This window comes from Pyxicephalus adspersus, chromosome 4, assembly GCF_032062135.1.
Source record: "Pyxicephalus adspersus chromosome 4, UCB_Pads_2.0, whole genome shotgun sequence".
Lineage (NCBI taxonomy): Eukaryota > Metazoa > Chordata > Amphibia > Anura > Pyxicephalidae > Pyxicephalus > Pyxicephalus adspersus.
This window is the reverse complement of record NC_092861.1, coordinates 68,462,330-68,488,824: the sequence shown is the minus strand read 5'-3', so window position 1 is coordinate 68,488,824 and position 26,495 is coordinate 68,462,330. Positions and strand designations below refer to the sequence as shown.

General features: G+C 35.9%; 1 protein-coding gene across 1 annotated transcript in view; it reads right to left on the bottom strand.

Moving 5' to 3' along the window:
* Window positions 1-427: 427 nt before the first annotated feature.
* LOC140328727 (CD109 antigen-like) overlaps window positions 428-26,495 on the bottom strand; it is a 41,722-nt gene continuing 15,654 nt past the window's right edge. The window contains exons 13-33 of the mRNA XM_072408524.1: window positions 26,422-26,487; window positions 25,994-26,176; window positions 24,521-24,673; window positions 24,346-24,375; window positions 23,521-23,581; window positions 21,705-21,807; window positions 19,516-19,633; window positions 17,082-17,195; window positions 16,311-16,526; window positions 14,628-14,778; window positions 14,137-14,313; window positions 13,828-13,909; window positions 11,476-11,707; window positions 10,877-11,048; window positions 8,562-8,755; window positions 7,406-7,561; window positions 7,259-7,324; window positions 6,206-6,339; window positions 5,595-5,745; window positions 4,332-4,434; window positions 428-1,215 (exon numbers count right to left, since the gene is read on the bottom strand). Of these exons, the coding sequence (XP_072264625.1) occupies window positions 1,037-1,215; window positions 4,332-4,434; window positions 5,595-5,745; window positions 6,206-6,339; window positions 7,259-7,324; window positions 7,406-7,561; window positions 8,562-8,755; window positions 10,877-11,048; window positions 11,476-11,707; window positions 13,828-13,909; window positions 14,137-14,313; window positions 14,628-14,778; window positions 16,311-16,526; window positions 17,082-17,195; window positions 19,516-19,633; window positions 21,705-21,807; window positions 23,521-23,581; window positions 24,346-24,375; window positions 24,521-24,673; window positions 25,994-26,176; window positions 26,422-26,487 (2,841 nt within the window). The 3' untranslated portion in view covers window positions 428-1,036. The remainder of the gene's footprint in view (window positions 1,216-4,331; window positions 4,435-5,594; window positions 5,746-6,205; window positions 6,340-7,258; window positions 7,325-7,405; window positions 7,562-8,561; window positions 8,756-10,876; window positions 11,049-11,475; window positions 11,708-13,827; window positions 13,910-14,136; window positions 14,314-14,627; window positions 14,779-16,310; window positions 16,527-17,081; window positions 17,196-19,515; window positions 19,634-21,704; window positions 21,808-23,520; window positions 23,582-24,345; window positions 24,376-24,520; window positions 24,674-25,993; window positions 26,177-26,421; window positions 26,488-26,495) is intronic.

Genomic DNA, 26,495 nt, shown 5'->3' with positions numbered 1-26,495 from the left:
AGTTGTTTTCCAGGCACCTAAACCTGCAGTTATTTTTACATTTACAAATGTACCCAATGGTTGTGTCAAACTACTTTTGCCATTTATTTGAAAAAAGCTTGACTAGCAGCCCTCCAAAGGAAAAACAAACTTATAACCAGAGTATGCAGAAACATGCATTAATAACATAAGTAAAAAGTAGATTTCCAGGCAGATACAAATAAATTCTGCATTTAGTCTATTATGTATCTTTAATAAATTGTAAAATTTAATTACTATAATTGTACAAATCTATTTTTTAATCATTTTTTTTTTACCATAGTCTTCTGCATAGTAAAAATCAAACAGAATGTGGTTACATTTTGTAAGCCAAACAGACATAATGTAGTGCAGAATGCCATAGATCTGACATGTTTTCTGTTGCTATGAGCAGAATGGGAAGTAAAAATTTACAGAGAGAACACCAGCAGTGTGATGATGCTGAATAATGGTGTCAAGATTCAGGCTATATACAATTAAGCCAGCTGTCTGAAGCCCAAATTAAACTGGAGTTTCAGGAAGGCCAGATTGCATTTTTAAATCTTTTCTAAGCTTTACCTTCAGTTGGGCTATTTCTGTTTCTTCCCTGGAGAGATTCATCCACATTTCCTGTCTTAAACACTATCATCGCCAAGACAGAAAATGTGAGGAAACTTCATGTAAATGGACAAAGATTAACAAAAAGACCTGAGAAAATCAATCCATTCTCTAAGCTATTAAAATATAAGATGTTTTAATACTGTCAATGTTCGCATTGCAAACAGTCTACTTTTGACCCTTGTGACCAGAAAGAAAATACCCCTAACGGGGACACCAGCAACAAAAACTGGTGTTTTAACTCTTTCAAGTTGTATACAAAAAAAACTTTAAAATCCCACTATAATTGTTTTTTTTTTATAGCAATTATAATTATATTGCCTTTACACACTTATATATCATGTTAGGTTTATTACATCAGGATTGCAAACAGTAATCACACATGTATAAGAGCATCACTATGTAGCTGGTGAAACCTATTCTAAAAAATGTAAAACATTACAAAACTGCAGAACAAGAACAAAGACAATCCAGCTGAACTGGCACTGTTATATTCTTCATAGGTGTCCCCATAATAATGAGATTTACAAGGAGCACAATCTGCACATACACCACATATATCAGTTGACTTTAACGTATATGTTCTTGAGGCAGAGCTACCTACAAGGAAAAGGAAAACAATTTTAATAAGGAACAGGATGCTCATACTAATATGATTATTGTATCTTGTAGTGTGAATAGCAATGTATATTGTGCAAATGAATGAATAAATAAATAATTATATCAAAATATCATAACCCCAGCAAAGCCTTTCACAGCTTTACACAACCATCTGTGCATATTTATAATGTAATTATAATAATACAGTATACATACCATATATATGTATCCAGTAATAGCTTTATTAGTTATAATCTTAGAAAAATGTTTACCTTAAGTCTGAAATTTAAGGAAAATTCTGCCATTTTAAAGACTAATTGAACTACATTCCACGTACATCAAAACAAAAAAGGTGTAAAGTGTTACCGATGTTTCCTTTGTAAGCATCCACTGTCTGGTTAGCAGTATCCTGTCCCCTGCCAGAATTATTTAGAGAAGAACTCTTTCTCCCTGTATAGAGTCAGTGGTCTCTCTGCACAGGTCCTGAAGAGTCAGACCTATATATTTGCAATAGGAAAAAATGTATTCTCCCTGCCATGGCTCTGACTTATTAGGGAATGTTGCAGGCTTGTTCACTGTGACCACTGTTTGCAGAGAGCAAATTCTTCTCTTCAGTACACTGGCAGATGATTTGATTTTACTCATAGATGAACTGTAAGAATCTGCACACACTAATTGTTTATCTTTACTTTGAATGAACCTGATTTATTAAGACTTTCCTAGACTGGAGAATAGAGACTATCATGAAAGAATCTGGGTGATCCAGCAAATCTTGAATGGATTTGGTCCAGGATTAAAAACAGTTGTCATCTAATAGCAATTCATTTTTAAGAAATCCATTTCAGATTTGCTGGATCACCCAGGTTCTCTTATGATAGATTGTCTATTTTCCCCAGTCTTAGAGAGCTTTAATGAATCCAGCCCAATGTTTGTCTCTTTTTATGGAGAGGGATGTTCTGAGCAGTTTACCTTACCCAATTTATTGCTGTACTTTTTTCTTTCTTTCTTTCTTTTATCCTTTTTTAATTTTCTTCTTTTTTTATATTTTTATAATATTTTATGCTATTATGTTATTTGTGTACTGTTAAGATTGTCTCTCTTTTTCGACGTTAATGAGCCTAATGAAGGGCTATTTTTTGGCATATGAACAGGTCCAGCATTGTTCTAAGTCACTTCTATAACTGTTCTAAACCCAACACTAAGTGCAAAAAGCACTGCATGCAGAGTCATTTCATTCTAACTGACTGAGCCTAAAAACAAAACTGCTCAATCTGTAAAAGATAGGTAAATGTGTACAAATAAGAACGGTCGGGCTAATCTCAGCCAAGAACCTGACATGTGTACAGAGATTGCCTGAGGTCATTCATGGATCCGTCCTGACGATATCATGAACAACAGACAATGGATGACCCCAATAGGAGTGAAGAGAGGAGAGTGCAGTGGGGTGCCGCTCGCTCGCTCCTTCTCCCCTCTCCCTTTTCGTGACAGAGCGGCACGGTATGTACAGCACTCATTCATTTATCTTTAAGTCCTTTGTTGCTGGAAACGATCATTAAAGATCATTTTCAAGGACAAAAAATGAGCATGTATTATTATTATTATCAATAAACATAATTTATATAGTACCAATGTGTATACACAGTCTTAAGGTGGTTCTCTACATATTGTTTTTGCATTAGCAATTTTTTTTTTTGTCAGGATTAGCATGTTTTTACAATACAGAGTTCCTTTACCTATTCCAAGGGCAAAACGCTAAACAATTTAACTTCATTGCTCTCTGCTTTTTTTTTAATCTGTGTTTTACAATACTTTTATTACATTAGGCATGTCTGCGATGTGCACTGTACAGTGTGAGAGCCACCTGACAGCCAACATGTAATTCCAGAAAGGTAACTAGAGCAAGTAGAATAGTCATTTACTAAGAACCTTTATACCTTCCATGTTTTCACTCCTAGTCTGAGGCATGTGTTTCCTTTTAATTCACAGTACAGACTTTAAATAGATAAGTGGAAACAAAGCACTGGTCTTGATCTTTCAAAGCACTTCAAAGGAAATACAAACATTAGGGATTATATTTGCTTCTTTTTTTCTGGTACATGTATTTATATGTTTTAAAAACACAATCAAGTCAGTTTTTAGAGAGTCCAGCTTTAAGAGCAAAAACTGAAAATATTCCCACCATACACATTAACTGAGATACACATGTTGTTTGTTAATTGAAACCAGTGCCCAGATCATTCACATTAAGTATTTACATATTCAGAACAAACCCCCATTTATTTTGTATTGGAGGTGAGATTAATTTTCAGGGATCACAAGACAAGCAAATGCACAGCAAAACCAGATTTTGACAAAGTGCTAGACCACTAATTTAAACTACCAGCATGCGCTATCAACTGATGGTAACTAACTAAAACCTAATATTAGTCTATGTTTAGTATAGTTAAAACATTTATCACTACAGGGTGTCAAGTGGTTGCCAATAGGCTCCTGAGAGTGGTAACAGGTGGTAACCAAAGGGCTTTTTCAGGCGTTAGAAAATGCTCCTGTAGGCATTTGCTTGCAGTTGGAATTGGTCCACAAGCAACCACCTGAAAAATTAGGAAAAACAAATCTATACATTGCAAAATTAACAATATTCAGGGGCAGTTAAATGCAAAAAATTGTAGCAGCATTGTTTTAAAAAATGTATGGCCTATGGCCTTAGAGTCTTTGTTGTGGTTTTTTAGAATATTTGGGAATTAAATAATTTTACATTAATGCAGAATTAAACTCTTTGGTGGGGATGAGTTTTTGCCATAATGTGCAAGCATGCACAGCATATTTGCAGATTATGGCCCACACCTATCTCTATGTTGTACCCAGGATTCTGTCTCCATCCCCTGCCAACTAACCTGCTGATTCCACTAGGTCTTGCAGCATACGCATTGGGTGGCCACTGATAATGTTACTGCACATAAATTACATTGTCTCTGGCACTCATCTCTATTCTCTGCATGCTGGGAATAAAGTCAGGCTGTACACTTGAACAAGTCATTTTTTCAAATATTGTTATTAAGTAATTAATATCCAGTCTTAAAAATACAATATTTAAAATGTAAAATATCTTTACTTACTTGGGTTGTAATATTCGTATATTTTGATGAATGCGTCTTGGGAACTGGCTACTTTAGAAGAGCGTACCATTGGTACAGGTATACATACTTCCTTCCCTGTCACCTGAAATGTAATCACACCAAATACATTAGTTTGCCTTATATTTATTATGATGTATTTACAATTTAATATCAAGAAAGTATGACTGAAGGCTCATGCATGGCAACTTACAAGTACCAAATCCAGTTACCATTTAATGCAAAAGCTTCATTATTCAAAAAAAAATCTCCATTAACTTTCCTGACTGAACCAAATTCTCCTACATTTTGTATCATTTGCACTTTTATCAACTGCATCTTACAGTATGAAGGTTTTAGCAGTGCTATTAATCTATAAAGCAGTAGGCAGAACTAGATGTGGACAGGTTTTGATTGGCAAGCTACTGGCTTATGAATCAGTAGTGTCATTTATGTCAACCGCCATGCCCCTAAAACATTTTCTTGTAGCGCAAACAGACACAGCCTAAATGAGAGTAAGAAATCAGAAAAAATACATTCAGTGGATGCAGCACATTTTCAATGGGGGGAATAGGTTCTCATCAATGATGATATTTGATTTACAAAATATTATTTATGAAATATGAAACAAATTGGAAAGCTACTATTTTTATTTTTTTTGTATAATAAAAAAGTGTACATTTTATGGAAATGCTGCTTAATCAGCAACAAGGTCAATAAAAATAAAATAAGGAAGGTCATCTTGCCAAGACTTGCTAACTTGATGTCATCTACACAAGTATTGTGGATACAGAAGTAGCTGCATTCAAGAATGCAAACAGGCCCAGTCACAACAAGTTAACTACAAAAACATTTTGTGCTTACAGGCTACTTTTTTTATCTCATGCTTACTAGAACCTATAAGTATCTTGGGCTTTTGTTTCAAATATTGCAAAAGTCTCTAGCTATAGATATAAGTTTTGTAGTTTCTAACCATATAAAGTCTCCAAATTCCTATAAATTATCTAATTGTATTATGGTTCTGCTGAGAAATATGATGTTTAGATCCAAAATTAATTGTAAATTAACGGTAAGTGAGTCTCTGAGAAATGTTAGAGACACCCGGGGGTATAACATATAAATATGATTAAGCACCTCTTTCTCAAAGCATCATCATAATAAGTAAGAAATAAGTGTATTTTTCCATATTTACTATTCTATGATGGGTCCAGATTGCTTAAACTGTTTCTGCACAAGAAAATATACACATAATGCCCTCACACTCACCGAATCAAGGTATATGTAAACTCCATCACTATGGGTCTCAACTTTTTTAATAAATTCATTCATAGGTATTCCTTCAGGACTCATGGAGAATCCACTTATGAATCCAACGTCTAAGATAGCCATACCACTTTGATTCCATTTTCCAAGATAGCTGATGAGAACAAAAAAAATTAATATAAATCTGCATTTTAATAAATAGCAAATGATTGGATGACTGCAATGAACATGGCTTTGCTGAGCTAGGTGAACATTTTCCTCATTTGAGGTAGGACATCTAGCTAGCATAGTAAAAAAAACTTTGTTTTGACACAAGTTGTTTGGTGCCCCCAGCAGCCAATCAGATTTCCCTTGCATTTTATGGAGGCATTAAACAGTAATTCTGAATGATTTTACTGCCATCTCCTTTACTAAGTTATTTTTCCCAGATTTATTAGATAACTTTCTGTTTTGGTTTTTTGTGTTTGTTTTTTTATTGGATTAGATAAATAAAATGTACATTTGTATTTTTCATCCTTAATGATATTTATTATTGGTACATTTTAACTTCAAGTAAAGATGAAAGGAAAAACAATTCTGTAATCATGTTTGTTGAAGATGTCTAAACAACATACCTTGTGCATATTTCTGCAGAAAGACGATCGATGCTTTGTGTGTCTTCTTCCACTGAGACATCTAATGAGAAATCTTCTGCTATGACAGCACTCCTAAGCCTGGAGGCTGCTTTCAGGTTATATATTACATTGAGCTGCAATATAAAATTAATACCGAACATGTCAGTGCAGAGTTGTGGACTAGACTATGCTGTCTTGAAATACAAGATTCTTAGAAAATAACAAAATAGCTTTTTCTAATATATCACTGATACTAAATTATTTCTCAATGATATGTTAACAAATATATTGTTTTCTAATTTAATTAGGTTATTACATCAAGGATAATTTATTAGGTTTATATTTTCTTTATGTAATGTATTGATTGAATTATTTTAATTAAGTATATATAACATGTACTGTAAATAAAATACTATAAATATATAAAGCACCCCAGCTAAGCTCCTATAAAGCCTATGGATAACCATAATACCTGCAGAAAAAGTAATTAGTTCTATATATCCGTTCATATGACGGCAAGACCCAGAGCCTAAATCAAGACTAATTGGATTTGGGGATTTCAATTCTAATGATGGGTGCTAAATTTACTTTGTTTAATTTACTCAGGTATATATAAAATATTGCTTAATATTATTTCATATTTACAGCCAGTCAAAGGATCTTTTAGGCTTATGTTTAGATGTTTAATGCTTTTATGAAAAAAAAGCATGTTACCAGAACAGTATTGACAAAGCTCATGGTTACTTATAAGCCCCCTTATCAGGCAAAAAACAACTTTTTCCTATCCCCCCCTCCTGCTTTTTAAAGCAAAATATACTTGCCTAAATCCTCATTTCAGATATCTTGCCAGCACTGTTTCCACATGCTAGGGAGGTGGGTGACACAAAACATTGAAAACCTCTGTTGTTAGGGAACTGATCCCCCTAGAAAGATCCCCCTCTTCGAAACTCTCAGATACTACAGTAACCGGATCTGGATGAGAACCATCCCATTTATTTGCTTTTTTTGTAAATTTACAGACTGTGCATGTAACAGCTTTGTGTCATTAAATACCTGCACAACAGCCAGTCCTCTTCCAATGGCAGAAACATTGATGGAAAGCGGTTGGGAAACTTCAATCTAACAAAAATATATATATATATTATAATCTGACATTTTTGGAATGTACTGTTACTACACAGAATGATTACAATATTGTACCTGCTCGCTTTGTAACAACATAACATTCTCACTGTTGATCTCAAACTCTTTTGGCTTCTTTGCATTAAGTTCAGAAACAGACAGAGTGAGTGATGTTTCATTAGATGGTGCAAGAAGCATAAATTTGGACAGAGCCTGCAAAGCTATAATTGTATCCTTAAAAAAAAAAAAAAAAGAAAAGAAAGAAATCATTAGATGTTAGTTACACACTAGTTGTGTGAGTTTATTTTTTACAGTTTAGTTGTCATTTTTTCCTGGTGAAGGTGCCTAAACCCATTTATGTTCCTTTATCACTACCTGGGTGATTTAAAAGCACCTTTCCAAAGTTTTATGGTCCATTCTCTTAAAGCATTTATCTAGCGTTTGAGTGTACGTAGGCTTTGCAAAGGTGTACATGTGTGTGGCCATTCATCTCTCTAGATATCAGTCTGTATGCCCAGTTTACTGACAACCTAATAGACATAAGTAAAACTTAGAAAAGTATTACAAGTTATTTAGAAAAGTAAACACCTGTAATATGGTTTTAAATACTTGTGGATTGACAGATTAGATGCAGCACATTTGATTGCATGATGGGATTGGCCTTTCTTTGTTATTCACTAATCTTTCCAACACAGGTCATTGTTAAGCTACGTACACACTTCCAATTATTATCGTCGGAAAACGAACGACGAACGTTCCTGCACGATATACACGAACGATCGTATAGCACCGATCCTGCACATAGAGGTAACGACACGATCGTTCGTAGATATTGTACACACAATAGATACGATCGTTTAAGCGATAGAGGAACTATGTGCACGACAGGAAAGTGAACGGACGTTCGTTCATCACGCATGCTCTGAACATGGACGATCAACGAACGACCGTACACACGAACGATGTTCAACGATCGTCGTCCAATCCGATCCGCCGGTCCGGTCGTTCGTTTCCAGCGACTTTCCTCGTTCGTCGGCGTCGTTGGTTACTTTTTTACGAACGATTTTTTGCCCAATCGATCGTTCGTCGTTCGATTGGAACGATAAAAATTGGAAGTGTGTACGCACCCTAACTTTGTGGACAGTTTGGGGACACTGATGCTAATCTGCAAACTGGGATAAAACTTTAGGAACAAGGCAAGTGTTTTACAAAGTGCATGGAAAATGTGACTTACCTGTGTAGATATGAAACCACCAAGGTGGTTTCGTTGCTGACTTAGCCATTTCATGACATAGATTCCATCTTCAATCCTATTCTGGTGATAGTAGGAAAGCAAAGCATAAGCTGCTGTTTCAATATCTGTTGTCCTTGGGGTCCAATAAAAATAATACATGTTTTCAGAAGGTGAAGACCAATACTTGGTTGATCCTGCATAAATGAAACAATTATGAAAAAGATTGTAATTATTACAGATAGTTTTATTATTCACTTGGATTTAGCTAGGTGTATAGCTAAGTCGAGTACCAAGTTAAGTTACTTAAATTTATCAAGTCATTTGCAAGTCGTACTTAATGAGGCTTCTGTAACACTGCCTTCATCCCCGCCCCCTTCAGCTGTCAGAGGAGAAAGCCGTGGACTTAGAATGCCAGAAAGGTGGGGAGGAAGGCAGTGAAGCTTCTGTAACACTGCCTTCATCCCCGCCCCCTTCAGCTGTCAGAGGAGAAAGCCGTGGACTTAGAATGCCAGAAAGGTGGGGAGGAAGGCAGTGAAGCTTCTGTAACATTCTCCTCCATTCTGTTCTCCTCCCCGCATTTCTTGCATTCTAAGTCAACTAAGTTTGTCTTTCTCCTCTGACAGCTGAAGTGGACAGGGAGGAAGGCAGGGAGGCTTCTGTAACACCGCCTTCCTCCCCACCCCCTTCAGCTGTCAGAGGAGAAAGCCATGGATTTAAAATGCAAGGAAGGCAGTGTTACAGAAGACTCGCTTCCTTCATCCCCACCTTTCTTGCATTCTAAGTCCATGGCTTTCTCTTCTGACAGCTAAAGTAGGCAGGGAATAAGGCAGTGTTACAGAAGCCTCACTGCCTTCCTCACCGCCCCCTTCAGCTGTCAGCAGAAAAAGACGGAAAGTCAAGTCGCAAGTCTAGTTGCAAGTGGTTCATTAGGAAACTTAAGTCAATCTCGAGTCCAAGTCGCGCGACTCGAGTTCCAACCTCTGCCTCTTACCCATAATAGTTAAGTTTTTACCAAACCTGTATAAATCATAAGACAATAAATGCCTAATTTGAAGAGGAAAATGTAAATCAATTGTCTATATTTAAATATTTAAGTATTAACCTAATTGGTATAAAATCCATCATTTAGCTACAAACAAATCTTTCAAAATCATTTTCATTCTTCTATGGGCAGAGTTGTTAGATGGATGGAATCAACCTTTCTGTTTTCAGTGCCAGAAAGAATTTCAACAGATATCAGTGCCAGTGAGAATACCTAAATGCTTGCTAATGAATCTGATATGATAATTTAAATCACTTTCTATTTATATCTTGTAGAATCCCCACACAAAGTTCCCGCTTTTTGATCAGCTGCCAGGCACTAGTGTATGTATTTAAACCATCTACTTAATAGATAACATGAAATGTGATAATCAAGCAGACTGTCATGTGATTAAATTGTTCCACGAAGGATGTGCCATTTACTAACTTCCAACAGCTTTATCTTTACAATATTTTTATATGTTTCCTCTCCCTCTCAGAGTATTTTACACATGCCATGTTTTCCTTAATGCTCAAGAAATTAACAGTAAAGCTATCAATTGAGTTCTAAAAGTGAAGAATGCGGAATGTGTGGGCTGGACTTAATGACCCATATCCAAGCTTCAAGTCACACAGTGTGCTAGAGTCAGTGTGTTTTTGCTAAAAACCAGACTTATTTCCCCACGGTACAACAAATAGATTTACAATTTTTAGAATTTTTTTTTTTTTGTTTGAAACTGCTGCGTGACAGAAGAGACACAGGCATTCTTCTAGTACTTAAAGCAGAACTAAACTGAAAATTAAAAAAAAAACACACACCTTTAATTTCGCAGATCCCCCGATTGCGCTGGAGCTCCTTCTTCTGGGTACTTCACTCGATCTTGCACTGAGCATAAGTGAGATCAGCATCTCTATCCCCTCAGTAAAGGAGATTGTCCCTTTTGCGCATGCCCGGGAATGGGCATGTGAAAAAAAAGCAGCCAAGAGCCTCCTGGAATGCATGACTTACGTATCCCAGGAGGCTCTGTGTGGCAATCCAGGCAAAAAAGGGAGGTGTTTCACCCTTTATTTATTTTATTTTTTTTTATAAAGGGTGTGCTTTAAAAAAAAAAGAGCAACATTTTTACTTTTTTTATAAGGGTTGTCCAAGGTTCAGTTTAGGTTCACTTTAAGGTATAATTGTTAGACCACCGGTCCCTTTTTTATTATCTATATATTAGGCTATGATCTGGTTTTATTGTTTCATGTGAGGTATCTTCATTTACTGTCTCGCTTCGCTTTGTCAGTATGCTTACCTATAATGGTAGCTCTTGAAGTAAGCTTATCCAGAGCAGCCTTTGCTTTGGTGCTCTTAGCCAGTGTCAATGCATATGTAACAATTGACAGAGTATAATTACTAGTAATTCCTTCATCAAACTTTTGCTCAAGATATTTAACAGCTTTAAAAATTTTTGACTGATACCGTTGCTAAAAAAAAAACAAAAAAAAAAAGTTAAAAGACAAAACAAAATGAGGAACTCTTAGCATTACTATGTCAATATCCTGATAAAACACATGGTACAGTTTTTAGAATACTTTTAGATTTTTACAGTATTATACTGTATTTCATTTCTTCTCTGGAACTATGTAGTAAGCAATATTTAAACTACTTTCACCACAATCTAAGATGTTAGGATACTAGAATAAAGTTATCTTTCCAATGCTGAGTTATATTTTCTCAAACAATAGGGTGTAACTATTGATGCACAGGTTACAGCTGTGATGCTACAAAAATATGTTTATTTGTGACAATAATCCATCTGAAGATAGGTCAGTTTGGTGTTTCCATCCAGCAATGATGTAAGTAATCCTTTCCTGAGTTCATAAATTATAAAATTCATTATTTCATACTTACACTGTAATATTCATCTTCTAACAATGAGATCAGAATATATGCAGTACGGGTGACTTCACCATTCAGCCCACCCTGGAGTTCATAATGAATAACACGCCCAGGCTCAGAGAAGTTACCCGTGTTTATATCCTGGTACTTAACCAGCCAATCCACCATTTGATTCAAAACATCAGGATTTATATATATAAATTGTCGAGCCTGAAGGAAACATCTAAAGACAAAAGCTGAAAGCCTGCAAAAACAGATGTGTTATGAAAGGATTTTGGGAAAAAAATACTCAAATGAAAAAGAACACAAACATAAATAAATGAATATAGAGATTTTCATTCTTACCATTAAAGCCAACCAGTCACCTGTTATCATGCACACTATGATCTTTTAAAGTCATACAAATTAGCTAAAGTTAAAAAAGGCTTACTGAATAAGAAGAACCTGATGCCCTGGAATTCCATTGGTGTTGCCCAGTGATTTGACCAAATGCCAAATCATCTGGGACTGTTGCCAGCTATAAAGGTTTCTGAACCATTGGTAAGCATTTCAGGGCTTATGATAAACATTATGATTTTATTTTGATAATCTATCTACAGCTGATTGCAAACTATAGATGGGTCAAAATGGGAAGCCACACTGAATAGAAGTACAAAAGAATATTTTGTAGTGTTGCATTGTATCAGCTATTTTGGTTTTTAATGGAGATAGCAAAAAGACATTGACAGGAAGGGTGATCAGAACAATTATCTTGACCTATCCCAGTTTGATGGGGCATAGCCCAGAAAAAAAATAGCTTTAAATAACCTGGCTTACATGGGATCCTAAATTCTTTTTCACTGATAATCATAGAAATGTGAAAGAGTGCAAAGGGGACCCTGAGAGCAGTTACTAAATTTCAGTCTCCTAAATATAAATAAATATAGGTTGCCAAATACGGGGTTGCAACCAGTCCTAATAACAGTTAGGGATATTGTCACATTAAGGAAGCTATTTCAAGACCAGGTTACCCAAATTGAGACTGCATGTTAGGGACCCCATGTGGGCTACTCTCATGGCAATGAACATTAGGGTACTGCCAATAAGTGCTGTGGTGCCCCTTAAAGTTTGCAAAACTTCAAACCTGCGTTCAAACTAGTGGTGAGTTTGGGGTGTGGTTACCCCTTCCTTATGCCATGGAACCCTGGCTCAGGACGAGACGTTCGATACCTCTCACTGCCACCGGAGTCAAATCTGCAAATGCAGCGGTGCGAGGGAATGAGCAGCTGCTGGAGTTCCTACTACACATAGCTGGACACTTTCCTTCTGTGAACCCCAATTTCTCTGTGGAAGCCAGTAGGAAACCATTTTGCTCCCCCCCCCCTTTTCCCCAATAAAAATCCATCATATTATGCTACCGTCACAATCGCATAACCGTGCAATCAAGATATAAAAAACTATACCCGTCATACTATGCTACCCTGTCACACATAGCTGGCCACTTACTTCTGTGAACCCCAATTTCTCTTTATCAGTGGAGGAAAGAAAATGTAGTAGTTACCCCCCCCCCCCCCCCACCCAGACTAAAATTTTATCACTCCATTATAAGAAAAACTATAGTTTTTACACTGTGCTACCCTATCACACATATCTGTCCACTTACCTCTTGTGAACCTTAATTTTTCAGGAACAGGGAGCTGTAGGGATCTGAATTTGTAGTAGTAAGAACATGTAACCCTTAGCTATCTGTCACATGAATTGCATTTGTCTGGAAGTATCCATTGCAGAGATTTTGGGGTACAAAGAAGGTTAGTGGCCCCCTATAACTGACAGGGTCCATTGTATGGTGTAGTTTCAGCTTTTTGGTACAGGAATGGTGAGCAGGGAGCAATTTATGACCAGCCAGCACTGTATGATAGATTTAGTTTTGTATCTTTCATTATTAAAATGCCACATTAATAAAATGAGCATCAAATGGTGTGTGCAGAAATTCTTGATTTATCATCTCTTTTTTTTTGGTGCATTACAGAAACTAGAAACATTTCAATTAAATTTCACTTTAAATTAAAACTATTCTGATTTAAACACACATTTTTAATGCTTATTTGCATTGTGGCCCATGAGTTTTATCTAATGTCAACTACGGCCACCAGAGAAAAAAAAATTGGCCATCACTGCTTTATATCATTGCTGTACATCAAAACATTCGTAATCATCCCAACAGGAATAAAAAAAAATCACAATTACTTGATTGCTTAATATACAAGACATTTATAGACTTAGACATAAATATACAAGACAAAATACATTATATATATATATATATATATATATATATATATATATATATATATATACATACAGGGAGAGAGAGAGAGAGCTTACCATGTACTTCCAGAAGTATCATAGTTCCCAAATGCACTGAATGAACCATCACTTCTTCTATAATTTAATTCATTTTGATAGCCTATGTATACAAAAAAGTATACAATGTCATATGCTGCACAAATGTATGGCATAGCAATTATTGTGGGTATTCTATACAAGCTACAAATGGATGCATACATCGGACAGACTTTTTGTTGTTCTGATCTCTAGTAAAAAATGTTCAATAAATGAATACAAGCAAGAAATAAGTTGGTTGAAGTATAGGTCTTAGCCTGTCTGTGCCAGTAATATTCTTTGGTAATATACCTTGTTGCATGTTCTCTATGGCTCTTGCTTTTACGTATTCTGTTGCTTGGTTAGAAGCTTCTAAGTACTGAAGAACATAGATGTTTGGGGCAAGGTAAATCATGTTTTGCTCGCCACAACCACAAGGCATTTGTATCAGAGACTCCAGATTATCAACTGAAGGTACAAGAAGATCACCTGTTTTGAAAGAGTGTTAGCATATATGAAACATGTATGTAAAATTTGTGTCAATATGTAAACATATGTCCATCCTGTGAGGAGGGCAGACCACAAATACTACAAACAATACATAATTTTATACTTGCACAGCAAATTCACAAAACTGATTTTTTTTTATTTAAAGACTAAGGACATACAACAACCTTTGACAACAAAATGTTATGTTTCTGTATGTTAATATAACAGGTAAGATAACTTTTGGTTGCTCGCTACTAGTTAGGTAATTCTTTATGCAATAAAATTAGTTAAATATGCAAAAAGCAGTATCTTACCAATAACATTTATATATGCTTCCTCGCTTCCTTCCACCACATCAGGGGGGAATGTAAATGATAAGGTTTTTGTAAGTGGGAGATTGGGACCTGTATTGGTTTTTAAGTCCAAAATTGCAGACTGTGAATAATAAGTCTTCACTCCTTCGGCCTATAGACAAACAAACAAAACACTGTTAAGCAGTTTGGAATTGGTAATATCTATTACTTTATATTGGCAGACCAAACCATTTAGCCTCATAGTACCCTTGTGTTAGAATAAGGCTTATAATAATAGACAATAACAATATGCCCTCAGTTTACAAATCTTGATACAGACATTTTAGAAAAATAATCATTTAATTTATTTTGCTGTGCCACTGATCTGGGCAGGTCAAATCTGATCTGCATTCCAGGCAGTAAAGTTTAGCCAAACTATCTGTAGGGTACAATCTCTTTTTTGACATTAGAAAAAAAAAATGTCAACAATGTCAAAAACCCAGACTCTAAAACACCTAGAGGTGTCATATCCTACCATCAGCCATGCTGCTCACATATCCAGAACTGTGATGCAGCTACACTGCAAAGAATATGCATTTTCAAAAGATGGACTAATATAGCCACTTTCTGATTTCTCATAGAGAACAGTTTGGTATGTCAGAGACATACTGCCAAGCCCATGAAGTGTCACATAGTGGCAACCTATCAGTATTTTTAAAAGCTAGTATTTTTTCAAGGTTTCCATTGTGGGTCATGGAGGTCACATACTATCATCAGACTTTCTGAACAACTTTCTGATATGAAGGGTAGCAGTTTTGTTTACATTCAACATGTCAACATAAAATTCATATTATTGCATACACATTAACATGACCCTGATTTACTAAAGAAGTAGAGCATGCTCACTTTCAAAGTTAAAAATAAAAAATGCATCTAGGTAAATAAAGTAAAATAAAGTTAAAGACAAATGTACTTTTCAAAGAATTCTTTATCAAGTACAAGGTAAAGTAACAGGCTTTTGCTTTTGAAAATGAATGATTTAAGCCAGAACAACTCTCTCTCTAAGCCAGGGGTCGGCAAGCTCAGGGCTTTAGACCAGATATGGCCTAGCCAGTAGTTTGTTCCAGCCTAATGCCCCTGGCCGATCCAGCCTAATGTGGGCCAGCAACCTGCAGTGTAGCCGAAACAAACAGCCGAAGCTGCCAGAGCCTTCATGTGGTGGCTCCCTTCCCTATTTACCACAGCCAACGTTAACACTTCTGCCGCTGGGGTAAATAGGGAGCATTCCCTCTACTCCGTATGCATTGCATTGGGGAGGAGAGGGATTTTCCTTCAGGGGGGTTCCTGGTGGGGGCCAAGCCATTAGAGACTCGAGAGAGAGTCCGGCCTAGTGTGCTCCTGCCTACCCCTGAAATGGCCTAGTGGCAAAAAAGTTTGCTGACCTCTGCTCTAAGCTAAATGAGAATTCACTTAGTATAGTGAATGAGGTGATGTTGTGTTCAATCACTTCAATGATGACTTCAATCATCCAATCATGTGTAAACAAACAATTTCCTTGCACATGATTGGGTATTCTTTGCTAAGTACATTTTTGTTTTTTACTTTGTTCAGTAAAATAGTGAAGACTCACTTTGAAAATGAAAATGCTTCACTTTTTTAGTAAGTCAATCACACTAATCCTATTCCCGCAATGCATTTATTTACCTTTACTATGATGTTTTCAGTAACAATTTCGGAAGCTGCTCCTTTTGAAATTGCTTCAACTGTTATTGGGATTTTTCCCAGTTTTTTAGGTCTCATTGGAAACAGGCAAGTTTTTCCTTCCATACTGGAAACATCCCAAGTCTGTTGGCTTGTTGTACTTCCATTGTTTGACTGTTCAATTTCAAATGAGTCACTCAGCTGCACAGAAACGAGAACCTGCAAATGTAGAGTTAAGAATATAGGGTGGATGACTTTTCCATAAATTTTTTTTTCATATTTTAACAGTATTATGCCAGCAAAACCTATTTATAGATGGTGCTAAGAATATATTTTGCTTACATCTCTACTGAATCTGCTAGCAGGGTCTTATAATTGTTTTTACTAAAGCTTAATATGGTGAAAAGTGAGTGAATACTGTTACCTTCCTGTGATAGCAGAACTGAGGATCATTTAGATATAGTTTATGTATTCACAGTATTCACAGAGAGCAGCTGCTGGTGAGTGATAGAAATGCAGAATACATAATGCAGGATATGCTACTATGGTGAATGGTATCCTAAAGGAGTATCTGGGTCTTGCTTCTGAATTGTTATGTAGTATGTATTGGGCTACCACTGAGGTGCCAATAAAAAACTGTTGTGATCCACTAGAATGTGTAATGTGTCCCTAAATTTTAAACTATTTGTGAAGGTGAATTTAAAAGGGATCAATGGCGACTAAAATTTCTTGAATAATTATTTCTACAGAGTTCAAATACAATATATATAATACCTCTAAGTCTTCATCTAAGTGGTTGAATAAAACAACTTCCAGAATGAATATTTCACCTCTAATTACAGAATAAGGGAGGTTTGCTGTGACAGACAAATTTTGATATACGTGAAGCTGTAATAAAAAAAGGGGAAAAGGTCATATCCTACAAACCAGATATTCAGGTTATCAATGTATTATCTTTTTTAGTCTGAAAAACAAAAAATAGGTCATCTGCAAATGTATTTGTTCTGGATGATTAGCTTTTTAGTATATAAGGCTCTATTTATAAAACAGGGAATATGACAATCCATCAAACATTACTGCCGCTGAAACACATGAACCTGGAAGATTCTTCACCAGAGAAATGTCAGATTCCCTGTTTTATAAATAGAACCCATAGAGTAGCAGAGAAAGGGGTCTCTTAAAGCTCAGGACAGTTAGCATAACTGAGAATTCTGAAGACATGGAAATTCTGCATTTACACACTTCCCAATCCTGCACCTACAACCTGTTGACATTTTTCTTTAATCGTCAATCAGAAGCTTATTCCTGGAACATGTGCCAATGTGGTGGTGTGCTGTGGCCATTTATTTCAAATGATACCCTAGTGCTTCTTCACAATGTACGTGGGTTTCAGTGTGCTGCAAAAATATAACTTTCATTTTTTCAAGTGCTGCACTGCTTCACAGCTCATTCATTTGGATGGGCTTTCTAATGCAATGTGCCACAACAAGGCTCAACAAAATGCAAGAATGTTAGTGTGAATTGGTCCAAAGTCAGGAGGCCTGTTTAGGCCATTCCAATGCTTTTAGCACAGCATTTGAAGATGAGACTCCTCGGGTGATTTTGCAAGCCATTATGGCTAACAAAGTTTTTTGGGAACATGTTGGGTCAAGGCCCGTCTGTGTCTAAACAGACAAGAAATCAAAATCAGACTTTCATAAGGTGTATGTACCAAAGGCTTTCACAAGGCAATGGTACTGTAGTTTGGAGGACGTTCAGACCAAGAGCCTGAGGAGTGTTGTCTCCTTGAAAAGGCAAACACAGCTGTATGACAAACATCCACATGACCATTGTTTTACAGTGCTAAACAACTCCTATGATGGTTGCCTTTTTCATTTTTTTCATTAGGTTACTCTGCTTGTAAAACAGCTTTCTCAAAAAATGTACACATTTTTTTAATAGGATTCAATTGGAAAATGTTTGAATCCTGTATAAAAGTTCTGTAGATCTGATATAAAAACATTTTTAAATAGCAGCAAATCAATTCAAATTCAGCCTACCACTTAATTAGCTTATGGCCACATCCCAAAGTTATAACCACAAAGAAAGGAGAACCTGAGGGGTAGCTCAGTTGGGGGACTTTTAGGGCCAACATTCCTTAACTCAACAAATTTGTATAAAAAACTATAACTTTAACTGGATTTATTATAAATACATTTACATTAAAACATATTTAAAAATATGTAACATATAGTAACAAGATATTTCTGTGCCCCACAGCCTTTTGACGCGTTTCACGGATAACTCTGCTTCTTCAGGAAAGAAGGGGGGAGAAAGAGGACAGAAATATCTTATTCCTGCAGCACAAACAGCCTCACCTAGAACAGTTAGGGACTGGCAAATGCAGCAGCGTCTTAGAACTTTATTTCTATCAGTAAAGATTGGTTGTCATGTTCACAGTGAACCCAGTACCCTTTCTTCTAATTTAACTTCACACTCTTTCACGGTCCACAATGGACTCTAGGTTTTTTGTTCAATGTTTCCTACCAAAAGTAGCCGGGTCTCCGGACGTGGGAGGTTAAGGTCAGTGTATTCCTCTATTAAATCATGTCCTGCTGCTGCCTCTACCGAGCCGTCCCTACATTTTTAAATAGCAGTCATCAGTTTCAATCCTTTTTTATCAAATACAAGTAGTCCCTGGGTTACATACAAGATAGGTACTGTATGCATGCTCTTAAGTTGAATTTGTATGTAAGTCGGAACAGGTACATTATTTTAATAAATGCAGTAAGGACAGATGTTTTTCTCAACATAATATTACGGAGTGTGGTGTCAGTTATTGTATAAAATCCTCACTGTGAGCTAATCACCAACAAAGCAACAAAAAAAAAAAAAAATTTATGAAGCCTAGATATTCATTAACTCCTGAAGAAAGCTGTGCTTTGATATGCAAAAAGAAACAACTGCAGAGTTTGTCTTGGTCATCAAAGGGTTACAAGAGCTTGCAGAAGAGCTCAGCCTGGCTGTGTTTAGCAAAAGATTTCTTCTGCAAGTCATGCAAACCGCCCCCTTCAAGCCTCTGTCCTGCACATGAGGGAGCAGGGAAGCCCCGTTCGTATATAGAAGTCACCCGTATGTCAGATGTCCTTAACCCCAGGACTACCTGTATGTAGTCTAGCTATTTAGTCTCATAGTAAGTTTCGTAGGTTCTTTCTACAATCTGTATTACCTCAGCGGGTTCATCAGTAAATCCTAATCCAAGTGTGTCAGAAATAACAAATGCACTGGCCAACCATGTTGTCATTGTGTTGGGAACAGAAAGTGGAAGTTCAACAGTACTCTCCTCACTGTAAGGTAAATAAAATACATCAATAAAAAAAATATTTACTAGTACAAGTAGCATTAACACTAGGCACATTTAGGGCACACCAGGCACAGTTCTTTATAGGACTATTGTTCCTATACTCATAGAGTGGGACTAAGCGGTCTTATCAAGCTATGCAGCTGGGGTTTTTTTAGGTTTCCTAGAGAGTCCAACGATGTAGGATGGTGGGTTTGTTTTTTTATTTGCATTTGGTTTTAAATAAAATAAGATCATACTATATAATTTTAAAGAGGCCTTTTGTAGAAGACAGATCCATAAATTCACAGATCCTAGGAAAGCTTGAAACTGTACATGTGTACTGTGAAAGTATATAGCATATATACTAGCCTTAGGTAAAGTGAGAATTAACTCAAACTATATTATTCTGTTTTAAAATGACTAACTCAGTTATTTGTGTTCTTTACTTCGGTTCCTGGAGGCGCCTTGGCCTTGCACCTGGTCAAGTGAAACCAGATAAGAAGAAGATAGAAACTGCCAGCAGATAAGGAGACCATGAAAATTACAACCCCCTCAAGAAAGCCAATTAAAAGTGGAATGTACAGCGGCAGTAAAAAGCAAAACAATAATTAGTCTGTCTCCAGGCAAATTAAAGAAGAGACCAGCCCAGAATTGGATGATCGGTGACGCAAGGAACTGAAGTAGATAAAATTTAGACTTTTCCTTAAGTTGGCAGAGACTCCTTTAGACAGAGGAAAGGACAGTCCTGACCTCTATTGCCTTGTCTGTTGTGAGTTTCCCACGCGTGAATAAAACCTTGATTCTTTTACTATACCTCAGAAGTTGTCGTGAATAATTGTCAACTTACCATTGACAGTACCAATGATAAGAAAATAAATATTAATTAAAAAAAATGTATCTTTTCCTACACAGAATTGTGCTTAAGTTTTTACTATAAGAAGAAGCTTATAAGACTAACTCAGATCAACACAGTTTATCACCTAGTCAGTAGAAACTCTCAGATAGCAATCTGTCCAATTAGGGAGCTAAGTGATTGTGACTTATTTTCACTTGTTTTGATGGACAACAGGTGGACAGAAGAGACAATAACAAGCCAACCCACAAAGATGAAATGGTTTTACCATTGACCATCTCTCTCCTCATTCTATTCACAAGTTCACACTTAGAATATGTGACAGATATAAAAGAGTCTGGAAACAATAGTGAAAGTTATGCTGGCTGCAAGATCAACCAGCACAACTAGTATGGCAGTAACTCTGTGATGGTCTAGGGAAGCATATCCTTAAAGGGCCACACAGACCTCCATGTGATAGCTAATTGAGCTGCCATGAGTGGAGTTGGGTACCAGGTTGAAAGCCTCAGACTCATTGTCAGACTTTGGTACTGGTCTGAGTTCCTCCTGGTGTGGGACACTGCCTAATCTCATGTAGCCATAATGTGTAGGCAACTCCAGGCTAATGAAGGTGTAAAAGGCATTGTCTGGCCCCCAGTTTCCTGAACTTAATCTAAAAGTAGACAGTAAACCCAGGCATATTATGTATTGGTGCATGGGACTCCCCAAATAATGCCACAGATTTTCCAGGAGTTCTATAATGCAGACCTGTATCCACGTTAGTCTAATAGATCTCAATAGATTAATGTAAATGGTTGCAGCAGATGCTTTTTTTGCTTCCTGCTTTGATTTTCAAACCAAATGGAATATATTCGATCTGATTTTCTAAATTCATTTAGATTGTTTATGGTAAAGCCCCCAAAAAGTCTTACCACTGACAGCTGTAAATGAGAGAATTGGAGTTATAAAATTCATTGAACTTTGCACACCTCACTTACTATTTGCCAGCCTGTGCTACATGAAGTTCCTTCTACCACCATGGTTTTCAGCTAGCCAAATTCAACTGGCTACATGGACAATATATTCCCTTTAGAAACTTTCAATTTTAGTGATTTACAAAAGAGATAGAAGCTGTTTTTTGAGGGTTCAGTTTCCAAATGGAACAGTTAGTTTGCAAAATCTCCATTCCTATTACCCTAATACTATAAAAAACACTTTTTAAAAATGAAAGGCAGGTTTATACCTGATGTTCACCTCTAGCCATATCCAGTTTTCAGTAAATAGTGTCCCAAGATTTGCACTTGATGGTGCTGCTACTTGTACACTTGAAGCTGTTGGCTCAAAGTCTGAAAAAAAATCACAATAACAAAATCATATTAACCAGAATACAGACTGTTCAAAGTGTGTAGTTAAGTGCTACAAGCAGTGTTCAGAACAGGAAAATTTGCCAGAAATTTTTCTAAATCTTTTATGAACATCAATCAACCCAAATCACAAAACAGCATTAAAAGAATAACATAGACCTTGTGTATGGCTTTAGTAAATTTGAGAAGAGCAGTAAACTGAAGCAGTTTAGGATACACTTACCTGGGCTCCCAAACAATTTTATGTTGGGAAATGTTGTTCCAAATGGGAACAGTTGGGAACCATTTTGTGCCTGCGTTTGCATGTGATTGCATTTGTGGTGGTTTTTGGTGGGGTTCCTGGAATGTATCTACTTATCGCCCTTGAATTGCCACCCACTTCCAATTACTTCATATGGATTCTATCCAACCATAGGTTGTACTATGTAGGTAGCCTACAGCCTAGTATATATGCTTTTTCTGTAGAGCCAGTCCTGGGTAACATATGTTGATCTGCTTCTCCCAATCATTTGAGATGTTGTAGGAAGTTTAAAGGATAATATAAATATTAGAAGAATTAGAGAATGGACTACGGAAGACTGAGAGTCACAGCCAACCAGAAAGGTTGAGTTTGGCCCATTCAGGGCCTTAGGGCCAGTGGCCTAACCTATCCTGTCTTGTCTGGCAATGGGGCCTTTGTGAAATGTCCTCCAGGAAAGTCTCCATGTTAAAGAACCAATTTCGGATTTTGGGTTTGAAGCTAAACATTATTTTAGAGGTGTTTCGTGCTCTTAATATATCAGAGGGAGAGCTGAAGAAGGCTGGAAATCTTGAGGAAGCGTTTCCTCTGTAAGAAGTAAGGTACTGGATGGTACAAGACATCAGCGTTGGTCCACCTTTTGTGACACATTCATGCTCTTTGAAGCCTTATGTTGGGGTGTCTGAGTCGGGTTACCCCATGTGACTAGTTATTGCCATTTTAGTTATACTTTACTGTTACCTAGACTTCACGTGCTTAATAAAAAATAAGGCAAATTTGAATAACTCCAAAACTAGCAGCTCCTCCTACTAGAGTTTGCGCTAGGGAAAGTGAGTGGGATACGAGTCAGAGGGATGGTCATGCTTGCTTTGTGAATACAAGTTCAAAAGGGATCAAACAACAACAAATAAAGTTACAAAATAACATTGTGCTACATAGTGTTTTTGTGTGTTTTTGCTACAAAATAGCTTTATTACCTTAACTTTTTAAATTATAAAAAAAAACATGTTGTGAGAAACTGTCAGGTATTGTTGCTTATTGTTTCCGTATTGGAAGGATAATCTCTGTAATGAGACACCTATGACAAAAAAACAACTGCATATTTATTTAATCTGTCTGTTTTTTTATGTGTGTCTCAACTGTGAAGATTTAAAGTCTCTTTTTGTCACAGCAGGCACCAGAAATTGGGAAAACATAAAAAGGGGAATCCCTTTCCTGTCCTAAATAGCACAAATTTCAAGGACAGGAACTGAGGGTGGGACTACCAAATACAGATAAAGATTCTAGCCCTACCCTTCTCTATCTAAAATGTTGCTTTAATGTACCCTCTTTGCCTGCTTTATCTTAAGTATCCTATTAGGTAGGTGTTGCAGTACTGCTATAAGAGTACATAAGTGTAAGAAACAAGATTTTAACATTACATTTGTTTTGTAAATAAAAATATCAAGCAAGCATACCTTCGTTTGAATGATAGTATGTACTTATTATTGCATCAGACAAAGTATTGTATCCCCAGGGCTAAAGGCAGACAAATGAAATTGTTAGTCTTTAAGACTAGAGATTTTTGCTTATATTTAAAACAATGCAATTCATATATATATTTATGGAAAATGATATAGACTAGAAAACACAAATATTCATATTACATATATACTAATAAACCATTATACCAATATTCAGTGTTCATTTAAATCTCTGTTACCTAAATCTAAAATATCAGTTAAGTTGACCTACCTTTTTGAGTCAAAATAGAACTTTAAATTAGAACTATACTTTCCAAATAAAAAAATCCAATCTGCTAAATTTCTTGTTGCAGAAGGCATTGGCAAAATCCGGTGTGCAGTATAAAATGTTTATCTGCCTATTTTTGTATCTTTTCTGTGATGTACACCGAGCTGAGCATGCAAAGCTAACTGTACAATCCCGTTATGCCAGATCTTTGTGGACAGTCATTCCAGCCTGACCATTCAAGATGACCCAAGATCTTGAAGCCTGAAGGAGGACCGGGTGAAGATGAAACCACCCACAAAAAGCGAAGAAAAGTAAGTGTATTTAGAAAAAACTGTGAACAGGTAGGTAGATTCACTGGGCCTGATATATTAAAGCTCTCCAAATACTGGAGGAGTTACACTTTTATCAATGAACCTGGGAGATCCTAAAAATCTGGAATGGATCTGGTCCATGATTGAAAACATTTTTTAAAAAAAAAGTAAATTTGATTTAAAATAATGAAGATTATTTCATATGCATTTTGTAAAACAACATATAAAAACCTCACATACCTGGGTGTAACTCATAAAAGATTTTTCCACCTAAAGAAACAAACATATTTTATATATGAGTACAAACTAACTAGTTTTTCTAAACTTTTACTGAAACAGAAACAAATGTAAACCAATTTGTGAAACCTTACTATACATGTAGTTATAGAAAAGGGGTGTATTAAATTATACTCACACTTTTTACAGAGAATTCTTTACCATTTCCATTAAGTTTTGAACGTTTATCAATTACTTGCAGCCCCACCAAAGCATGACTTTCTTTAGCATTGATGGATAAAGACATATTCATTGATGGCTTTGTATCATGTTCACTCCATGATAAAGAAACCTTTACAATAAAAAAATGTTTAGTAACTTATACAACAGAAATCAGGTCATCTATATCATTCTACTAACATACAGCTCATCCAGTTCATAAAGAAATTGCATATGTTGGCCATGACTAAGATTTAGATTCGGATTCCAGCTGTCAACTGGAAATTGAGAGTTTGAACCTAACATACATAAAGGTATGAAACACCAACATAAAGGTGTCTTTGTCCAAATATTTAATATCTGATACTGATACATGTATCCTATGTGACACCAACATAAAGGTGTCTTTGGGCAAATATTTTATATCTGATAGTGATACATGTGTCCTATTAATAAATACATTCCGGGTGCATGCAGTATATAATACTGACTTATCTTCAAACTAGTACTTAAGCAAAACCCAAATCCCAAAAGTATTAATTACATTTAATTGCTAGATGCATCATGGGTTTAGGTGATGTCTAAAGAAAATATTTTATTACCTTTTAATCAGTAAATCATTGACTGGTAGAAATCAGCATGAGTATCTCAGTGTTACAAACACAGGTGAAGATTGCATTACTGCTTTATATCATGCTAGTTGTCTAAAAATTAAAATGCGGTGTACTTGTTGCAGTGCAAAGACATTCCTTGGTAATATTAAGCATTTGAAGGGTGAATAATGTTATAGAGCAATGAGAACAAGTCCAAAGTATCTTTAATTATTGAAATTGCTTAATTTTTGCCAGCACATTTCAGGGTCCTCAACAATCCTTGTTTTTGTATAGCTGTTTATAACTAGCCACATAGGTAGTTACAATCTGATTTACAGTACAATATGCCTTATACAGTACAATATACTTATGGACAATTAGGTAGCGCAAAGGGCTAAACAATCCTTCTAGTGAGACTTCCCCCATACACTATATTTGTTAGTAAATCCAAAACAGATTATATAATCAGATTTGAAAGCATCTGTCAATTAATACATGAAACATAAATACATTTTTGACTGTACTGGTTATGATAGAATAATAAAATTGAATAGAGAAAATAGAAACAGCCACATATTGTTCATGTATATGTAAAGGTAACTTCTTTGGCTATGGTACCAAATTTCAGTTTTCATTTCATGAGAAATGTCAGCGTGCATACGAGTTTTATAATGCATATGTGGTAAATATATGTAATAATAAAGGGATCAAGAGATCAAGTGAGAAAAAATGTTGTTTTTTTTTTGTGTGTATATGTAAACTTTTATGTAAAATTAAAACATTGACACCTAAAGCATTAAATGTATAATGTATCTTAGTTTGTGCAATTACTAAGAGTTGAATAAAATGTATGCACTTACCTTATTTTGAAGTAGACCTTTTACAGGAAACCTGTAAGATGTTTGTGCAATTTCACCATAACTATTAAAATTGTCAAAGTAAAGGATGAGATTTGCATATGGAGCCCAGGTGTGCTCCGGTGTGAGGATGAATGAGGTCCTGTTTCCCTTTCCAGCAGACACAATCCTACCTTTAGCCATAACCTGTAATGCAAAAACCATTCTGTATCTCAAACTACAGATATATATCATTATATAATATAGTGTCTCAACTGATGTCCAAAGGCAGCATGGCCCTATTATATATCAACTGTTTACACAAACATGTACAGTAATATTTCATGAGCTCACCCTCAAGTTTGTTTTTACATTAATAGTATCATTGGTTTAGTACAAATGTAAACAACTTGCATGATAAAATTTAAATATGTAAAACGTATTTCACATACCACATAAAAGAGCTCATCTACTTCCACTGGGTACATATTAATCCCCAATTGAAAGGGGGTTCCAACCTGATATT